This window comes from Amblyomma maculatum, chromosome 11 (genome assembly GCF_055883805.1).
Source record: "Amblyomma maculatum isolate TAMU_Amacu chromosome 11, ASM5588380v1, whole genome shotgun sequence".
Classification (NCBI taxonomy): Eukaryota; Metazoa; Arthropoda; class Arachnida; order Ixodida; family Ixodidae; genus Amblyomma; species Amblyomma maculatum.
The window spans coordinates 31,153,743-31,170,967 of NC_139354.1; the positions used below are offsets into that span (position 1 = coordinate 31,153,743).

Genomic DNA, 17,225 nt, shown 5'->3' on the forward strand with positions numbered 1-17,225 from the left:
GCATGAAGCTTTGAGCGTGCAGACAAAAAAGTGAAATATGAAATGCATCTGAACAGACATCATTTCACTCGATACGAAATTTTAAAATAAAAGTAAATCAATTGAATCCAGGAACACTGGCAGGTGTTTCGAACGGTTCTTCCATTACCAGCTTGGGCAAATTGTCTTGACCATCCTTCACGCGCCTGCGAGGTAAAAGAACAATAAAATACCCTAAGTGAATAACTCTCAATACCAAAATAAAAATTTTCAAGAATTGCAATTTGCGGACCATGGGTGTCCTTGAAAGACAGATTAGTTAGGAGGATTAGAAAGGGGCATTACAGTTCAAGATGAGGAAGGTAATGGTTCATTGCTTCGTTTAAGGAGTGACATCTACAAGCGACCCAGACTACGTCAGATGCTGTGAAAAAGCCTCCAGAAATTTAAACTCTGTGAGTTTGATAAGTGCACTGACACCTTATATAACAGGGCTGCCTTACTTTTTATCTCCACCAAATAGTGGAAACCACAGCCGTTACTGATCTTACATCCTTGGGTTCAGCAGTTGAGGTCTCTAACCACTTGTCGGAGTAAAGCAGATAACAAACAAACCTCATAATACATTTAGTTGCCAAAAGGCAAAGCAGGTCTGCCAACTTGTAACAGCGGCGTATAAAAACCAGTGGCTGTGGTAACATTGAACATCAAAGTTTTGTACCGCCGATTTATTCATAAATCATAAAGCCTTTGGTGTTGGCTTTAACGCCTAGTTGTCGGAGATTGAGGAATCCTTGACTACCACTCGTCTATTGTTCCTGATGCTTGCTGGGACCAAACACTCATAGTTTCAGACGGGAGCTCGCTTTGCATACATCACGCGTCTGGTAGCTACCGCGTCCATGAAAACTGTTCGACCACATATCCTCCTATATCCTTTGTCGATAGATAGATAGATGGATAGATGGATTTATTGAAAGGAAAAGCAAAGAGGTTGGCCGGAATAATTCAAATCTGGCCTGCTACTCTGCACTGGGGAAGGGGAGAAGAAAGAAGATCATGATGGGTGACGATGTGGGAGAAGGCATATGAAATATATATACAGGCACAGTAGCTTGCCTAACAAGCGCGAATCAAGCCCGCTGGCGCACAAAAAATGGCAAAGAGCACGCACTGCCTGGACACCCTTCCCCTTGTCCTGCCAACTGCCCAGCAGCCTTTCCTTCGACAAAGGCTTCTTGTCCAACGCTTCAAGGAAGCGGCTAGCACACTTCTTTCGCCCGCATACACTGGGCCCACCAATAATATATGGTCCACAGTCTCTGGGATGCCACAAGTTGAACATTCCGGCAAGTCCACCTGTCCAATTAAATGCAACTACTTGCGCGTGAAACCGACGTTTAAGCGAAGTCTATGTATCAAGCATGCCTGATGACGCGGAATATCACGCGGAACATAAAATTTCAATGTTCGATCGAGCCTTTTTAGACGAATGTGTCGGGCTTCTGGCTGGACCCAGTAAGCTGCTGTAGCATTCTTCATACAACTCGCAAGAAGGCATGTCGTATCCGCTCTTGAAAAAGGCACAGCTGTTTGGACGACATTGCTAAGTGCGCTTTTCAATTCAACTTCGGCCTGTTCTTCCCCTGGAGCCCGCAGTGGACGGGGATCCATTGACACATTATCCTGTGAACTTGGAGCTGGGCAGGTTCGAAGCACTGGAACCTCCTACAGGAGACGGCAAGCTTGTCGTTGAACAAGAATAATCGTTTCTCAACCCGTGCGGTGCTGACTAGTGGTTTGAATGCTCGGCTGGATATCTGACCAATAGTGGTTCGATTCCCATTGGATAATTTTTTTTTATTGCAAAAGTGGCGGTCATTTCCTGATCACCTTTCTGTGCACGGCGTGCTTTCGCCTTAAAAATTGAAGCATGCATGCGGCAAAATATTTTTGGCCAGTGTCATGGAACGCAGTGTATTGCTCTCTAATACTGAACGTGCAAGGCAACACCATGCAGTACTGTTTCACACAGAGGGACAGCGTTTGATAATACCGACATAGGTGAAACTTCAGCTCTAGCAGCACTGTTGCATGGGGCTGGAATGTGAAGCGTTTCAGGTGTCCTAAGAGCGAGCCGATCGGTGTCAAGAAAAGTTAAATCCTTTTTAAGCTCACAAATGCTGGAAATCTCTTTCCTACGTCCTCTGCAGGCTGTGGCATGCTGGACTGTCTCATGACTTGCAGGCCAGACCAAGCTCAGTCTAAGCTCAAGATCTTGCATCAAGCTGAACATGCAAGGCACTCTGAGAGTGATCATAAGAAATGAAGCACAAAACCTTAGACCTCGGCATCGGCTGGGAACTGACTGGTAGCAAAATGTGGCGCATTTTATTTACTTTGTTTCATATCATTCATACAAGGCATCTAGATTCGTCAATGTGCTCAGTAAAAAACTGCAGAAAATTGGCACTGCAACATACTTGGTCAGTTCTCATCCTAATCAATTTGCCAATAGACCAAAAAACCAGCACTCTCATTCTGTATGAACCCTGCAAATGGGCGGTGAAGGAAAATGGTTTGTTTCCATTAACTGCCAAGCTGACACTATACAAGCTATGTACCAACCAGATCAGTTCCAGTCGACCTTGAAATAAAGAAATGGCATCAATCCTTGCTTCCAAAAGTAAAATACTGACAAGCTGAGCACTGCAACAAAAAAACAGACAGAATACAAACACAACATACTGATGATTTCTGCCCACATCAAAAGGGAGACACATTCCAAAAAATATGGCTGGCTGTCCCAATTCTGGTGGACTTTCAACAAATTCTCATTGCAAACCATCTCCCCTTCTTTGTGTTCAGAACTGCAAGTGACCTTGGGCTTATGCAGAAAGAGATTCCTGGCTATGTGCCTGCTTTGGACAGCAAAGGTTAGTGCAAGCTCTGTAGTCGATTTTCCACAGCTGAAATAACTGCACACACTGTGAGGAATGAAACAAATGCTTATCTTGCATACCACAACTTGTACGCACAAAATGTTTCGTGATTGCAGGGGAACACCTTCAAGTGAAGGAACACCTTTTCAGGCTTCAGCAATACTCAAATGCACATAGAATGTCACAATGGCATTTATGACGACAATGTAAAATAGTGTCTCTTAAAGAAAAGAAAGGCCTTGAGAAACAAGATTAAGTCAGTGTCAAAAGTAGTAAAACTGATTTATGATGCACATATATGAGTTCAACAAAAGTGACGCTATGAGGTTTTCCATGAAAGAGTGGCACTTCAAGAGAAACGTTTGCTGCACGGCACTATCAGAGCACTGGCACATTGAAACGTGGCAGTATTGGTGCAAAAATTTATTTTCTGAATGCTCTTGCATGGGCACTTCTGCTGCCAGATACAGAAGAGCAGAAGAAGATCCTCATGTGAGCCCTCTAGTGTCATCAATAAGGGGAATGCTTGAGAAAAGGAAGGTCCCACATTTTACACATGGAGGACCTCAACACTTCCTACCAGGCACTGAGGGCAGCTTTATGGTACATTGTCAAGCACCAACTTAGAGAACGACTGGTAATGAGACGTGACTTTTGTTGACAACTTGCTGAGCACGCGAGTAATAGGAACATTTCGAGTTCTGTGCATAATTCGTTCAGAAAAGAATGATCTTGTTAGATATGTATAAAATAATATGCTGCTTCATTTGAATGAAAAGAAAGAAGAGGAGTGATATGACTTGTTACAACTTTAATCTCATTATTCGGTTAAGACTCCAGTGTTCCTTAAAAGATCTCTGGAAAGCCATTTAATAAAACAAAAACATGTGCGTTCCAAAATGAGAAATTTTTAAGCAGCTTCATTGGCAATGAACATAAAACATCTACAATTGAGAACAATACCCTTCTATCCCCTCAACTTGGCACAAGCTGGCATGCAGAAACGAAAAGCGCCCCACCACGCCCTGTCTCACTCATGTCACTCGGGAGTGGACGCACCCAACAACCCCCAATGACATCATCAGGAAGGGAGTGCATGGGGAGCTCTGCTAGTCAGTTAAGAGCATTTCCCAGGAGTTATATTTAAAAAGTACTTTAAATTATAGGCTATTTGACTCTACTCAAAAAGATCGCTTAAATGGATTTCTTCTAATACAACATTACTGACAGTACCCCTTTAGGAGCCCTTTAAATCAGTCTTGGGCAGTTGGTAAGGTTCAAAGGTAACTGGAGAGAAAGAACAGTGCCACAAAATCCAAAGATTCGGTTCGGTTTGTGGATTTACCATCCCAAAGCAACTCCGGCTGAGAGATGCCATAGTGGAGGACTCTGGAAATTTCGACCAGTTGGGGTTCTTTAACGTGCGTTGACATCGCGAAGCACACGGGTTCGTTGAAAGCGGCAACCGAGGCCGGGATTCAATCCCGCATCCTTGGGAACAGCAGTCGAGTGCCGTAACCACTGCGCCACCCCGGCAGGAGAAACCCAAGATTCATTAAAAACTTTAATGAACTGCTTATTAAAATGCGAGTCTGAGCCATGCCTTGCAAAAATGAGAAAAACATACATGTACATTGGAAATACACATTCAAGTCAAGTACTTCCAGGCTAATAAGATTTATAAGCAAAAAAGAAAGCAATAAATGCATGTATATAAGCCAGAACACAAGCAATAATGAGTCTTTTCACGCTTCTCCAAACAAACCAAAAGAAAAAATCTGGGAAAATAACAAGCTTGTAGTATAAAATAGATTAGTATGAAGAAAGCAAACAAACATGGCAAGACAAGCACAGCACTTCAAACTGAAATCTTATAAAAATAGCAAAGACTATGTTCTAAGGTTTTATGTTCACCTTGTGAAAATCAACTGCTGTTTTAAAATAATGGCATTTTATTATCATGCATCAATAGAGATGGTCAGCTGATACAATCACTACCAGTTTCCATGGAACGTAAATCCTTGATGTTTTTGCTATCCATCAATAATATCGTTTTTGATAAAACAGTTTTGCAGCCCGTGCAATGAACACGGATGGATGCATACAATTTTACACAGATGCATAAGATGTCACTATGTCTTCACAAAGTGAAGCAGAGCTAAGGTAATTTTAATTCATCAGCTTTCAAATTAGAAATAGACATTGCTACTCTTTCTTTTTCTAATGTTCTTGTAACGGTCTTGACCACGAAACAAATTTTTTCTATTGAAGATGACAGAACAAAGGTGATTAGCAGAAGACAGGAAAATAGGGCCGATTGGAGATAGCATTTCCCTGCTTTCAAAGCTTGCTGTTCCACTCCACAAACATGCTTCTGCTCCAAATGATTAGGTTTTTAAGTTTACAACATACTTGCCGCATGTCACCTTAACGCATATTTGGACAGCTATCTTTTTCTAAAGAAAAACCAAATTTATGCAATTTAGAGCTGTAAATTGATGTTTGTGTAACAGCTAAAATTGTATCCATTGCAGCGAAAATCGTATTTGGAGGTCGGCTGCACAAAAAATTCTTTACATCATTTAAGCACTTCAGTTTGCTTGCAAATATGTTTGGTTGCTGCATTTCTCCTTTTCCCCATAAAAAGCCTGCTTTATGAGAGGTGCACCCATGCAATTTAGGTTATTCTGTCGAGAGAGGCCAACTTCAGTTTGTGCTCAATAGCCCTTAAAGAAGCAATGAATATGAATTACAAATGGAAACAGATGCTGTTCATGACTTCACCCCCTACAGTGCGTTTGAGAGCTTAGCACACATATGTGCTTCATTTAAAGGATTACATGGCACTACAGAGAAACTCTATGCCAGTATGATTTCAGGGCATATAATCAGGACCAAGAATGCTTGTCGAAGCTGACATTACGAATGTAAGCACATTCATAGAACTATGAACACCTGTTTTAACTAACACAGTCGAAATGCACAGGAATATTATGAAAATGCAGTGTCAGAAGAGTGTTCTTTCCCTTCATGCTGTTTTAAGCTGTACTTCCCAGCAAACGCCCTTCCACAAAAGCGACACAGAAACAGCCTCTCACCCTTGTGAGATCGCACATGATCTTTGAGAAGGCCAAGCTCTTTGAAGGAAATGCGACACAGCTGACAATGGTACGACCTCAACGCCTGCGTGCATGTTGACATGTACATCCAAGTTGTCCTTCAATGCCAATGTCTTCCCACAGCGGTCACAATGGTAAGGAAGCGCTCTAGTGTCGACCCGAATTGGCAGCTCCCGGCAAACGTAATGTCAGAAAACCCTACGACCAGTTAGTGCTTAGCCATGCCAGCTACCGCATGCCACTGCCCCTACCAACAGCTACAGACACTGATGCTGAAGGCTCAAGATCGCTGGCATAGTGAAGCTTTCACTTCAAAACTGCTCCCACATCATTCAGTTTGTTTGCAGTCAGTACTTGCATTTTTCTTCACCACTGTAGGTAATAATAAAACTCCTTTCAGAAAGAAGCCTAAAAGATTTGAACACCTTAATGTATTGACAGAAATCAAGAATTTGGTCTCACTGTACCATTGAAGCAGCAGTAAAGCTGAACATAAATTCCCAATATAAAGTTTTGATTTTAATCCCAAATACACAATTGGGATCTTAGTACACACATGCTATATCAGGAATACAAATTACCAACAGAACAACTGTATTCCAGTTTGCTTGAGGCATACAATTGTCCATTTCCCACATGGAAGTGGTCAGTGTATAAAATCCAGTACAAATATAAGCACATACATAAAAAAATCAGGACACTTGTCAGAGGTAACATCATCAAAACACACAAGACAATTATGGAACAGCAGTGCCAAATCAGTGTTCTTTCTCTTCATGCTGTTTTAATCTGTACTTCCTAGTAAATGCACTTCCACAGAAGCAACAACGAAATGGTTTCTCACCCTTGTGAGATCGTACATGTGCTGCGAGGTGGGCATGTTGTTTGAACGTCATGGGGCACAACTGACATTGGTATGGTCTCGCGCCCGTGTGCGTGTTGACATGTGCAGCCAAGACGCTCTTCGCTGAAAATGCCTTCCCACAGTGGCCACACTGGTAAGGACGCTCTCCAGTGTGGATGAGATGGTGTCGAACCAGGTGTGATGACCGTTTAAAGCTGCTGCGGCAGAACTCACACCGATAAGGACGTTCACTGGTATGAACGCGAAGGTGTTGACTAAGGTGCGATGACCTTGCAAAGCTGCTTTTGCAGAACTCGCACTGATACGGACGCTCACCAGTGTGGACGCGAAGGTGCCGATCGAGTTTGTACTTCATTGAAAAAGTTTTGCTGCAGTAACTGCACTGGTGTCGCTGGTGGCTCGAGTCTTCATCTTGCATATTTTCCATGCCACCATGAGGCCTTGATATGCAGTGGGAGGCAGGGCTACCCTCCACAAGTGAGCTTTCCCCTGAAGGTGGCCCATGGTCGTAATGTGCCGTGACAGAACCTGCATCATGAAAAAAAGGCCATTTCCAGTCAACTACAGCATATCACGTCACAGTTCCCTTGGTATCAGGGCCACAACATGCACACAAACATGTACAGCACCGGAGTCAATCGGTTAAGCATGCCAATAACTCCACCTTTGGCAAAATTCTGAACACGATGTTTCCTGCAGGGGCTCTAATGTTTGTTTATTAGGAAAAATGATTAGCCTGAGTAAAGCATACAAACAAAACATATTGTGCACCTTGTCCCGCACATTTATGGTAACCACGCCTTTATAACAATGGGGCCCTTGATTCATAACTAAGCTTAAGTCACACAAAGACAAAAAAAAAAAAAACAGTGATATGTCATATCCATTAAAGCACATTAGAATGCGCCCACACTCCTATCAAGCTTTAATGTTCAATAACCTGAACATAGGAAGTAAATCTTTGGGAAGGAACTAAGCCGACAGCAGCATTGCATGCATGTAATCAAAGCATCCCTTCTCTAGCTAGTAATGTATATATCCTGTAATTATGAAATTGTCCAAGGAGCTAAACAGGCATTGATTCTGAAATCTGTAGTTCCTCCAATGTAATATGTTGAGGATTATGTTTGCAGTTGCTAGAAGAAGTACTAGTAAACCATATCACTAATGCAAACTGCTGCATGGAAACGTGTAGAAAGCTACATTTTACCAAAGAACTTGTTACAAAGTCGGAGGTTTGCAGGCATAGTTGGCTCGAAATCGACACATCCATATTGGAGGCAGAAAACCCAGTGATATCAAATATAGATATATAAAGATGTACTCAGTCGAAAGGCCAAATGTGCAAGCAGCACAATACAAAATCTGAAATGTCAACAAAACATCAGTGAGAGGTCATACAGCACTGAAAGAAGGCTACATCAGACACAAAAGATGCTACTTAAAGGAAGCCAGCTGCTCAAATCAGAGGTAATGAAGCACATGAAGCAAGGTCACAAATTTTACAGAAAATATGTTTGGTATTACAGGAACTGCCAATGCACCAGCTTAATGTTTTTCACCAAGAACTTGCACAAAAAGTCCTGAAGTTTCTACAGCATGAAGTTTTTAGTGTGTAGACAAATAGTCCAATATGAAGTACATCAGAACAGACAAATTATTTCACTCCATACGAAATTTTAAAATCAAAGTAAATCAATTGGATCCAGGAACACTGGCAGATGTTTCGAGCGGTTCTTCCATTACCAGCTTGTGCAAATTGCCTTGACGATCCTTCACGTGCCTGCGAGGTAAAAAAACAATAAAATATCCTAAGTGAATAACTCTCAATACCAAAATAAAAAACTTTCAAGAATTGCAATTTACGGACCATGGGTGTCCTTGAAAGACAGATCAGTTAGGAGGATTAGAAAGGGGCATTACAGTTCAAGATGAGGAAGGTAATGTTTCATTGCTTAGTTTAAGGAGTGACATCTACAAGCGGCCCAGACTACGACAGATGGTGTAAAAATGCCTCCAGAAATTTACACTCTGAGTTTGTTAAGTGCACTGACACCTCATATAACAGGGCTGCTTTATTTTTATCTCCACCAATAAGTGGAAACCGCAGCAGTTACTGATCTTACATCCTTGCGTTCAGCAGTTGAGGTCTCTAACCACTTGTCGGAGTAAAGCAGATAACAAACAAACCTCATAATACATTTAGTACCAAAATAAATTTAGTACCATAAAACCAAAATAACAACTAAAGATTTGCAATTTACGGGCCATGGCTGTCCTTGAAAAACAAATTAGTTAAGAGGATTAAAAAGGGGCATTACAGTTCAAGCATGCTTTATTGCCTAGTCACTTGTCAATTCGCGTGCCATAGGCAGTACAGGCAAGGAACTATACTATTATTGTGTTATCAGTAAAAGGAACTGTATAAGTGAAAATGACCGCTGCCTATTGCCACGGCAAAGGGAGAGTGGTGTCATAAATTCACACGCTAATAGCCAAAACTAAATGAAGCAATGAGCTGAAGAGAACTAAAATTGAATAAAATATAAACAGTGATCTGTCTCATGCCATGGCTGGCAGGCACTCTGGTAAGTGACAGGGCTGAGCACTGATCGATCAGCAGGATGTGTGAGATCATGAGAACATGTGACATGGCTAATGTGCATGTGCATTGGCAGCTGCGCTCGTCATGTGACATGGTGAAGAATAGTGACAGTGGGTGGGATCAACAATTTCCTATAAGTACCACAAAGATTCAAAAAGCAATTCAAATTATGGGTGATGCATAATGTCCACATGCAAGAGTTTGACACAATACTGGTTAATGAATCCCATTTGCAGCTCGTTTTGTAGTTCCTTGTTTATGTACATGAAGTTGTTGCTCACCTTTTATAAAAGTACTAATTTGTGTCTCTATATCACATACTTTTCTATGTGTATAAGATCCAAACCTAAGTTATCCAGCCACTAGTCTCAAGCAGCCACCTGACATAGTATAAAGCCCTTCTTTTCCAGATGCACGAAGATGCCTGCATGACATATGAGTAACGTGCCTGCCTCAGCACCAAAGAACTTTAGAAGGTTGGTCAAGTCCTGGCAGCGCGTGGCCCGCACATTGTCAATGTCATCATCTGTCACGCTCTATGTGGTGAAAGTGGCGAGCTGTGGCCATGCGGCCGAATATCTGTCGAACACTCAAGCACAGCCTGTACCAACTTTCCACCTCACATGAGCAAGCCGAGTGTGTGAGCGCATGTAGTAATGTTACGTAACACCGCCCACTGACGAGTCAGTGCTCGGCCATGTTGCCTTCCAACTACCACATGACAGAGATATGCTCACTATCTTTCGACGCTAATCCCCGCAGCAAAGCCAATGCTGGATTTCCTGTAGAATGGGGCCTTTCACACTGTAAAATTATAAAACACGGTCGTATCAGGCTGCAATGCCAGAAGCCTGAAGCAGCATTCTTACTTTGAATGCAGCCGCATTACATTCCCAAGATGACTCAAGTGCCCCAAAGTTTTTCTTTCATTGACTTGCCCATCTAACAGATGTCCACTCATAGCACAAATGTATTTAATTTGATAGCAATAAAGGCCTAATCCTCTAGCCTATAGGCTGCTATCTGCATCGTGAGCAAAAAATCACGAGCCTACCTCAAGCAGGTGGTTTGATAGATGACACTGATTGGCCAGCAGGTTGTTTTACGTCGCAAGACCACATGACATGGCCGACTTGCCAGGATCTGCCTGTATAGGCAGTTCCTTTGAGATGGGAGGGGGAAGGTTGGGATCAAACCCATTCAAACATAGGATCCAGAGACACTCTACCCCCAGGCTACACATGCACAATCTTCAGGCATTGTTAAAATGGAGTTTTATATCTACGTCTGGTGACATGTTACATAACGTAGTAAATTTCGACTGTATGTTGGCATAATACTGGAACAAATCAGGCGACTCGAGGTTAGGCGAGCAGCGTAATGAAGCCCCCCTCCCCGCCCCCCACATCTTTTTTTTTACCACCTGACAAACACCTTAGCATGTGCATAAATAGAAACAGAACAGATGAAACAAGCAGTACAAGCAGTACGCTGAGTGCACTAGAAACAAACATCAATCACCAAAAAGTAAAAAAAAAAAAGAATGAGATTCAAATCAGTGGAATTCAGTGAAAAATAGCACCATCCAAACAGCAGCTGTGGCCCATCAACACTGTACAGTTAACAAGAAGCAATTGTTGGCTAGAAACAGACAATGAGGATGAGCTGGCTAGAGGTTGGCATATGGTTAAATATGGGGAGCAAAAGCACCCCTGGTAGCAGGCGCTACACTTGTAAGGTTGGGTTTCTGACGTACAGCTGAAGTGATAGAATATACGACTTCTTTTAAGGATGGTGCATTTAGTTGATAATGATGAATAGAGCAAACGTGATGCACCGAGTGAACCAGCAATGCTTAGGCCTTTGCATTTCTGCAGTGTAGATTCCACAGTGCTTTCAGAACGTTTAGTTTGTGCACTTCGTCACAAAGTATTCAGCAGCTGCAAATGTTATTTTAGGCAGTCTTGGGCTCCATCGTGCCATTATAGAATTCAAAATCTAAGTCTGCAGTGCATTCCCTGAACAGCGGGCGCCTGCTGAAACAATAGCACATACAACTCCCTTGAAGATGCTCCAGGAACATTCCCTGCATATAAAGGCATTGCCATCAGAAAATAGTTATGGCTCCATTCACATTTCATAAGACTATTAGCCCTCAATGAAACATGTCAAAGTTTAGAGCAAAGCAGCAGATTGGACTATATTGAAAGATACAGGATTGATTTAACAGAAGACGGTGGGTGCAAACAAACAGTGGCACTGATTAAAATACTATTCGTTTATATAGCACAGCTAGAGCACAGTAAAAATAATGACTAAAAAATTTATAAAACAAAAGACCAAAAACTCCCGACACCCGACGAGCATAAGCATTACAGTACCCAATTTTCTTCACACCTGAGGCCTTCTTAAGGACCTCGGTACTGTACAGATTATTTGCCTAATTTCCACTAAGAACCAAAACTAAGGTGACACTAGGAAATATGATACACTGATTAATGTTGTTGGGCTGGATGAAATTTAAGGACATACCCCCTCACAAGAATACAACAGCTGCAGTAGGATATGTAAGAATTTTTGGAGCAGGGAAACCATAGTTTCGGAGCAGTAAAATCCAAAATTAGAGCAAGTGAGAAGAAAAAAACTGCATTTTGGAACACACATATTTTTCAACGCAATTTAAGGGGAAAAAACCTTATGTTCAGCATCGAAAATGAAAAATAAAAAGACGTGAATATCGGACCGTATATATGCGAGCAAAGGGAATCCTATTCTACCTTCGAGCATGGTTAAACGGAGTTTTATATCTACGTCTGGTCACCTGTTAGTTTATTAGAACGGCTAAACTTTTTTCTTTCATTTATTGCCCCTTTTTTTCTTTTGACACATTCCTGAGGCAATAAAAATGTTATATAAAAAAGAAAGAATATAATCAGCACTTGATTTTTTTCGGGAACCTGGCCTGTACCGCATTTGTAAAGAGGCATTTTATTCTGCAAGGCATGTAACTACAATAAAAAAGAAAAATGTTTTCGAACTTGAGGAACCAAATCAAAGAAAGGAAAAGCTCCAGAACAATTTCTCTTTTTGTGCAGGAATGCATTTACCGGCTATGCTTTCAGCTCCAATTGTCTGTCATGGTTCCATACACCAAGGCAGATGGCCATCCTGCCATGGAAAAGTTATCAGAGGATTTTTAAAAATTCTTCTGTGTTGTTGTCGTGTTGGTTCAAAATAGAGTCAGATGAAGCAATAACTGCAGGTAGCCTTTTCAATTATTTACTACCTCCAATAACGATACTGTCAAGGTACAATATTGTTAGTCTGTGAAAACTTCTAGCCCAGCACAAAGGCTTTTGCTTCAGCATATTACTGCACAGCAAGAAAAGCTGAAATCAATTATCTTGTAGAAACAGCTCACCCAGAAAATAACATGAATAAGTATAAAATCAAGGTTGAAACTTCACAAAGTTAACAAACTCCAATTGGACAGTACCAGGCCCCAAAGAAACACACTTGTGCAAATCAGAGACAATAGATGAACCACATAAAGCAAAGTAATGCATCCTACAGATAATGCACAAGAAATACAATGGCTCCAATGCACTAGTGCTTCCTATACCATATCCCACAAATAATCGCAAAGCTTCTTTAGCATGCAGGCAGTACAGACACGAAGTGAAACATGCAGCACTTCACACTAACGTTTCACTCAAAAGATGCTATTTTAACAATTGCTTTCGTTTGCGGGGTTTAACGTCCCAAAGCGACTCAGACTATGAGAGACGTAGTGGAGGACTCAGGAAATTTTCGACCCTCTGTAGTACTTTACCGTGCAGTGACATCGCACAGCACACGGGTGCCTTCCTTCTCGTGTCCATCGAAAAGCGGCCGCCGAGGCAGGGATTCGATCCCACATCCTTGGGAGCAGCAGTCGAGCGCCGCAACCACTGCGCCACCCCGGCGGGGCTGTTTTAACAATTAGTTCCAGGAACACTAATAGCATGTAGTCTTTCTGCTGGCAGCTTGAACTAACTGTGATCTTCGTGTGGATGCCTGAAAAGAAAGAACAGCTTAAATGGACATAACCTCTAATAAGAACTGCAACAGTGCATGTCTCATCTGCATTGAATTAAGAATTGTAACTTGGGGGACCAAAATATATTTGAAAAACATTACTTAGAAGAAGCCGTGTAAGAGGGCTCAGAGACTGGAACACTTGTATCATTAAATCTTGTTTGGTGCCCAGATTACTGGAAATCAAAGCCCGGATGTTGGCTCTTGGCTTTGGCTCGACATCACTTTAAGGTCGCCAACAATGAGACCTAAACGCATCTTGTGTTTAAAAATACTTTTCAAAGTGTGCTGGTCACACGGAATGAGCAGAATAAAAATGCTGGAAATACTTGAGAAGCTGGAGCATCAATGGTGAAATCAAGGACAATGTAAAAAAGATGGCTACAGACTATTTGCTATTTTCTTCTTTCGATAAAAATTTTGAAAAGTGTGTGCAGCAAAAGAAGCCCAGCTCACATTACACTCTACGAAATCCCCACACAGCACGACAGCCAATCTGTGCTCACATGAAATGTCGACCACGGCATCTTTCAGAAAGCTCATCATTGAAGCATCGGATATGTTGAAGTCCTTTTAACACAAAAGAAAATAAATGATATGCCTAGTATTCAACAGACAAATGCGATTCAGCTCACCAGTTATGTTTTGTAGGACATGTGCAACAAGTTATCCATCTGCTTATGTCAATTCGACTGTTTTAACCATTTATTTCAAGACCACCCCAGAGGTGCCTTGCATTGAAGTTTTAAAGGCATAGCAAGGCCACCTCGTGGTGGCAAAAATAGTTTGCTGAGTAGCATGACAGCTCTGGCTATATACAGTGCATATCATGCATCATGGAGAGATGCAGCGCAATGGAACCATCGAAACAAGACAAGAAAAAAACAGGACTACTGCCTTGGTGTCCATGTCTCCATTGTTCTGCCTCTCCACGATGCCTTACCAACTGGCTCACACGAAGGTATTAATCATATCTTGCAGGCTTTCAGCATTGACCCACGCTTTTTTCTGCCACTAGATGAACGTGAAAAGACTCGTGATGTTTAATGGGAATTGTTGTGGGCTGGTGGTAATCTAATATTTAAAATATACTGCTGTATTTGCCTTCCTGAGAAACATCTTTCATAGCCACATGAAAAAGGCCTACGGCCTGATTGATACAGGATATCTGGAGCACTGATTCCGGAGAAACATCAGCCCAATACTGGCTGCTCTGACAGCTCAAAGCTGAAATATATTGTGTACACCAACTATGTATTCAGTCCTGTTTGTGGGAGATACAATCTTAAGCTGCTGTTTTCAGTGGTTGCACAAGTAGAAGCTGTGCGTCAAGCTATAAAGGTAAGGAGGTATACCTGTACCCAATCATAGCTAGTTTACTTAATCTTACTATTATATTCAAAGTGACCATTCACTGCTAAGATGGAACAACAATAAATGGCATTTGGAGGCTATTTAAAATTGGTAACCAGCCGACATGAACATTTTGACTAAGAAATGCACTGTGCATGCTTCAGCTGTCAGTGCATTGTAAATATTTAAATATCCCAAGTCGCCATGGCTGCAACCATGCTGCCCCAAGAGTTGCAAATACACTAGTTAAAGGCAAGACAGTCGAGAAGCCGACCAAAGTCAGCATATTTTTGCTAACTCCACTTAATGTCGAATATGTGCCGATTCAGTATAATTCGAACATTATTGCAGACTCAGCTACTGCTTTGTGCGGCTTTTCTGTTCGTGGGCATTGTGTTGGCCAACATTATGCATGCGACTAATCAGTTCAATGGTGCATGACTGAAACTGGTGTAACACCCACAGAAAAGTTCAAGGGCATGCAATTATCAAAGCCAAAGAGGCTGATGCATCATCGTATTCAGATATGTGGCGCAAACAAAGACAAACACAGGAGAAGATCCACAACACACGCGCACACTACCAACTGTAAGAAGAACCGGAAAACACTTCCTCTTCTACACTCAGGCACGTCTCAACTTCTTCTTCTTCTCATCTCCCTCTTCTTTGCCAAGGGGAAAATGTCACACTCTTCCTCGCACACCATAACCTTGTCCAAACATGGCGGTGACCAATCTCTTCTTTCTTTTCTTCTATTCTTTCTCTTCTTTACCAAGGGGATAGTGACACTTTCTTCCTCTCAGCCCAAAAAACATCGACCAAACATGACAGTCACAAATTCTATACTGTCTTGTAAATCCACACCACTGCATTGCCCAATAACTCCTACCACACTGGACAGGTAAATATCACCACATAGTCACAAATCATACACTAAAAACACCACCACACAAATACAGCAAATACAGTAGGACATGTCCATCTACACACCATAACCTAAGTAGTCCCTATCTATTGAGAAACTATATCTTGCCAACATCTAAGAAGCCACGGGGCCCATGTACTTAAGGGGGAAAAAATTCTGTAAACTCCCATGGCCCCAAAAACGTAAGATGAGTCCAAGAATAACAACTTTAGGCCAAGAATAACAGCTTGAGGCCCGATAATAATCTCGTTCTTTGCATAACTCAAGAGAATTGCTCAATAAAATTAAATTCTTTTCTACGTAAACTCAACGAAGCTTCACTAATGCATCTTTCATTCTTCTTCTGTATCAAATACGCCTCTAAAATTTCGCGTGCCATCTTATCCCGACTCTTGCCTAATATGTTTAACCTACTAAACAACGCCTCACACTTGCACTTTTGGCAGTGCAAGGCTAAATTTGACCCTTTGCCATTTTCTATGGACTTCTCATGTTCCCTCATTCTATCATTAATACATCTTCCTGTTATTGAGCAATTCTCTTGAGACTGGGGCCCCGATGGGTACCAGCAATCGCCAAAGCATCGACCAGTTCGTCATCAGCCGAGGTAGTACTGGAGGATGGCACTGTGTGGCACCGCCATGGAGACCGCTTGCGGCGCCGGCTCGGAGGGCCAGAAGAGGGGTCAGACATCAACCGCGGGGACGAGCAAATCATGCAAGGGCCAGAAAGGACTGTGGTGCCAAGAAACCCCAACGCCAGTCTTCACATCGCAGTCGCTGGGGAGTGCGGCACAACAGTGTGCCGGCAGCAATAGAACCAAACGTCACGAGTCCTGCTACCCCCTCACCTGCTAGTGATCCCACTGCTTTAAAAACACCTGTGCGTCGACAGTCATCCAGAGTTCGCTGCCCAGCGCAACAGTATACACCGTAGTTTCAATTTGGGGTCAGGAAGGAGTGTTGTGGTGGTAACCTCAATACGAGCAGAAGGAGACGCGTTACGTGACGCATCTCATCACAGATGACAGTGAGAAAACTTTGAAGAATCAGAAGTACATAACTACAGTCGTAGACTATAACGAGGTCCAAATGAGCGGGCGCGCGGTCTGTGGGCTGGCCGTCAACACCATTACATGCACTTGCGCTCTGGTTGTGCTTGCCACTCTGCCGCGGTCCAACTCACGTAAACCTATTATCATGCCATAGCATAGTCTATCACCCATTCTAGGCACAATTCTTGCCACTGTGCTATTCTTCGTAATTTTATATTTCACGTCCACGTATGCAGTACATATTTCCTGCAAATGGTGGTTGCTGCAACCACCAACCTAGTCTACTAACTTTGAAACCACTACAAC

General features: G+C 42.3%; 1 protein-coding gene across 1 annotated transcript in view; it reads right to left on the bottom strand.

The window, feature by feature from the left end:
• The window catches only part of LOC146173368 (uncharacterized), a 38,228-nt gene that overhangs the window by 1,461 nt on the left and 19,542 nt on the right, over positions 1–17,225 (bottom strand). The window contains exons 6-9 of the mRNA XM_084585183.1: positions 14,094–14,157; positions 13,343–13,566; positions 8,652–8,688; positions 6,885–7,433 (exon numbers count right to left, since the gene is read on the bottom strand). Coding sequence (XP_084441309.1) covers positions 6,885–7,433; positions 8,652–8,688; positions 13,343–13,566; positions 14,094–14,157 — 874 coding nt within the window. The remainder of the gene's footprint in view (positions 1–6,884; positions 7,434–8,651; positions 8,689–13,342; positions 13,567–14,093; positions 14,158–17,225) is intronic.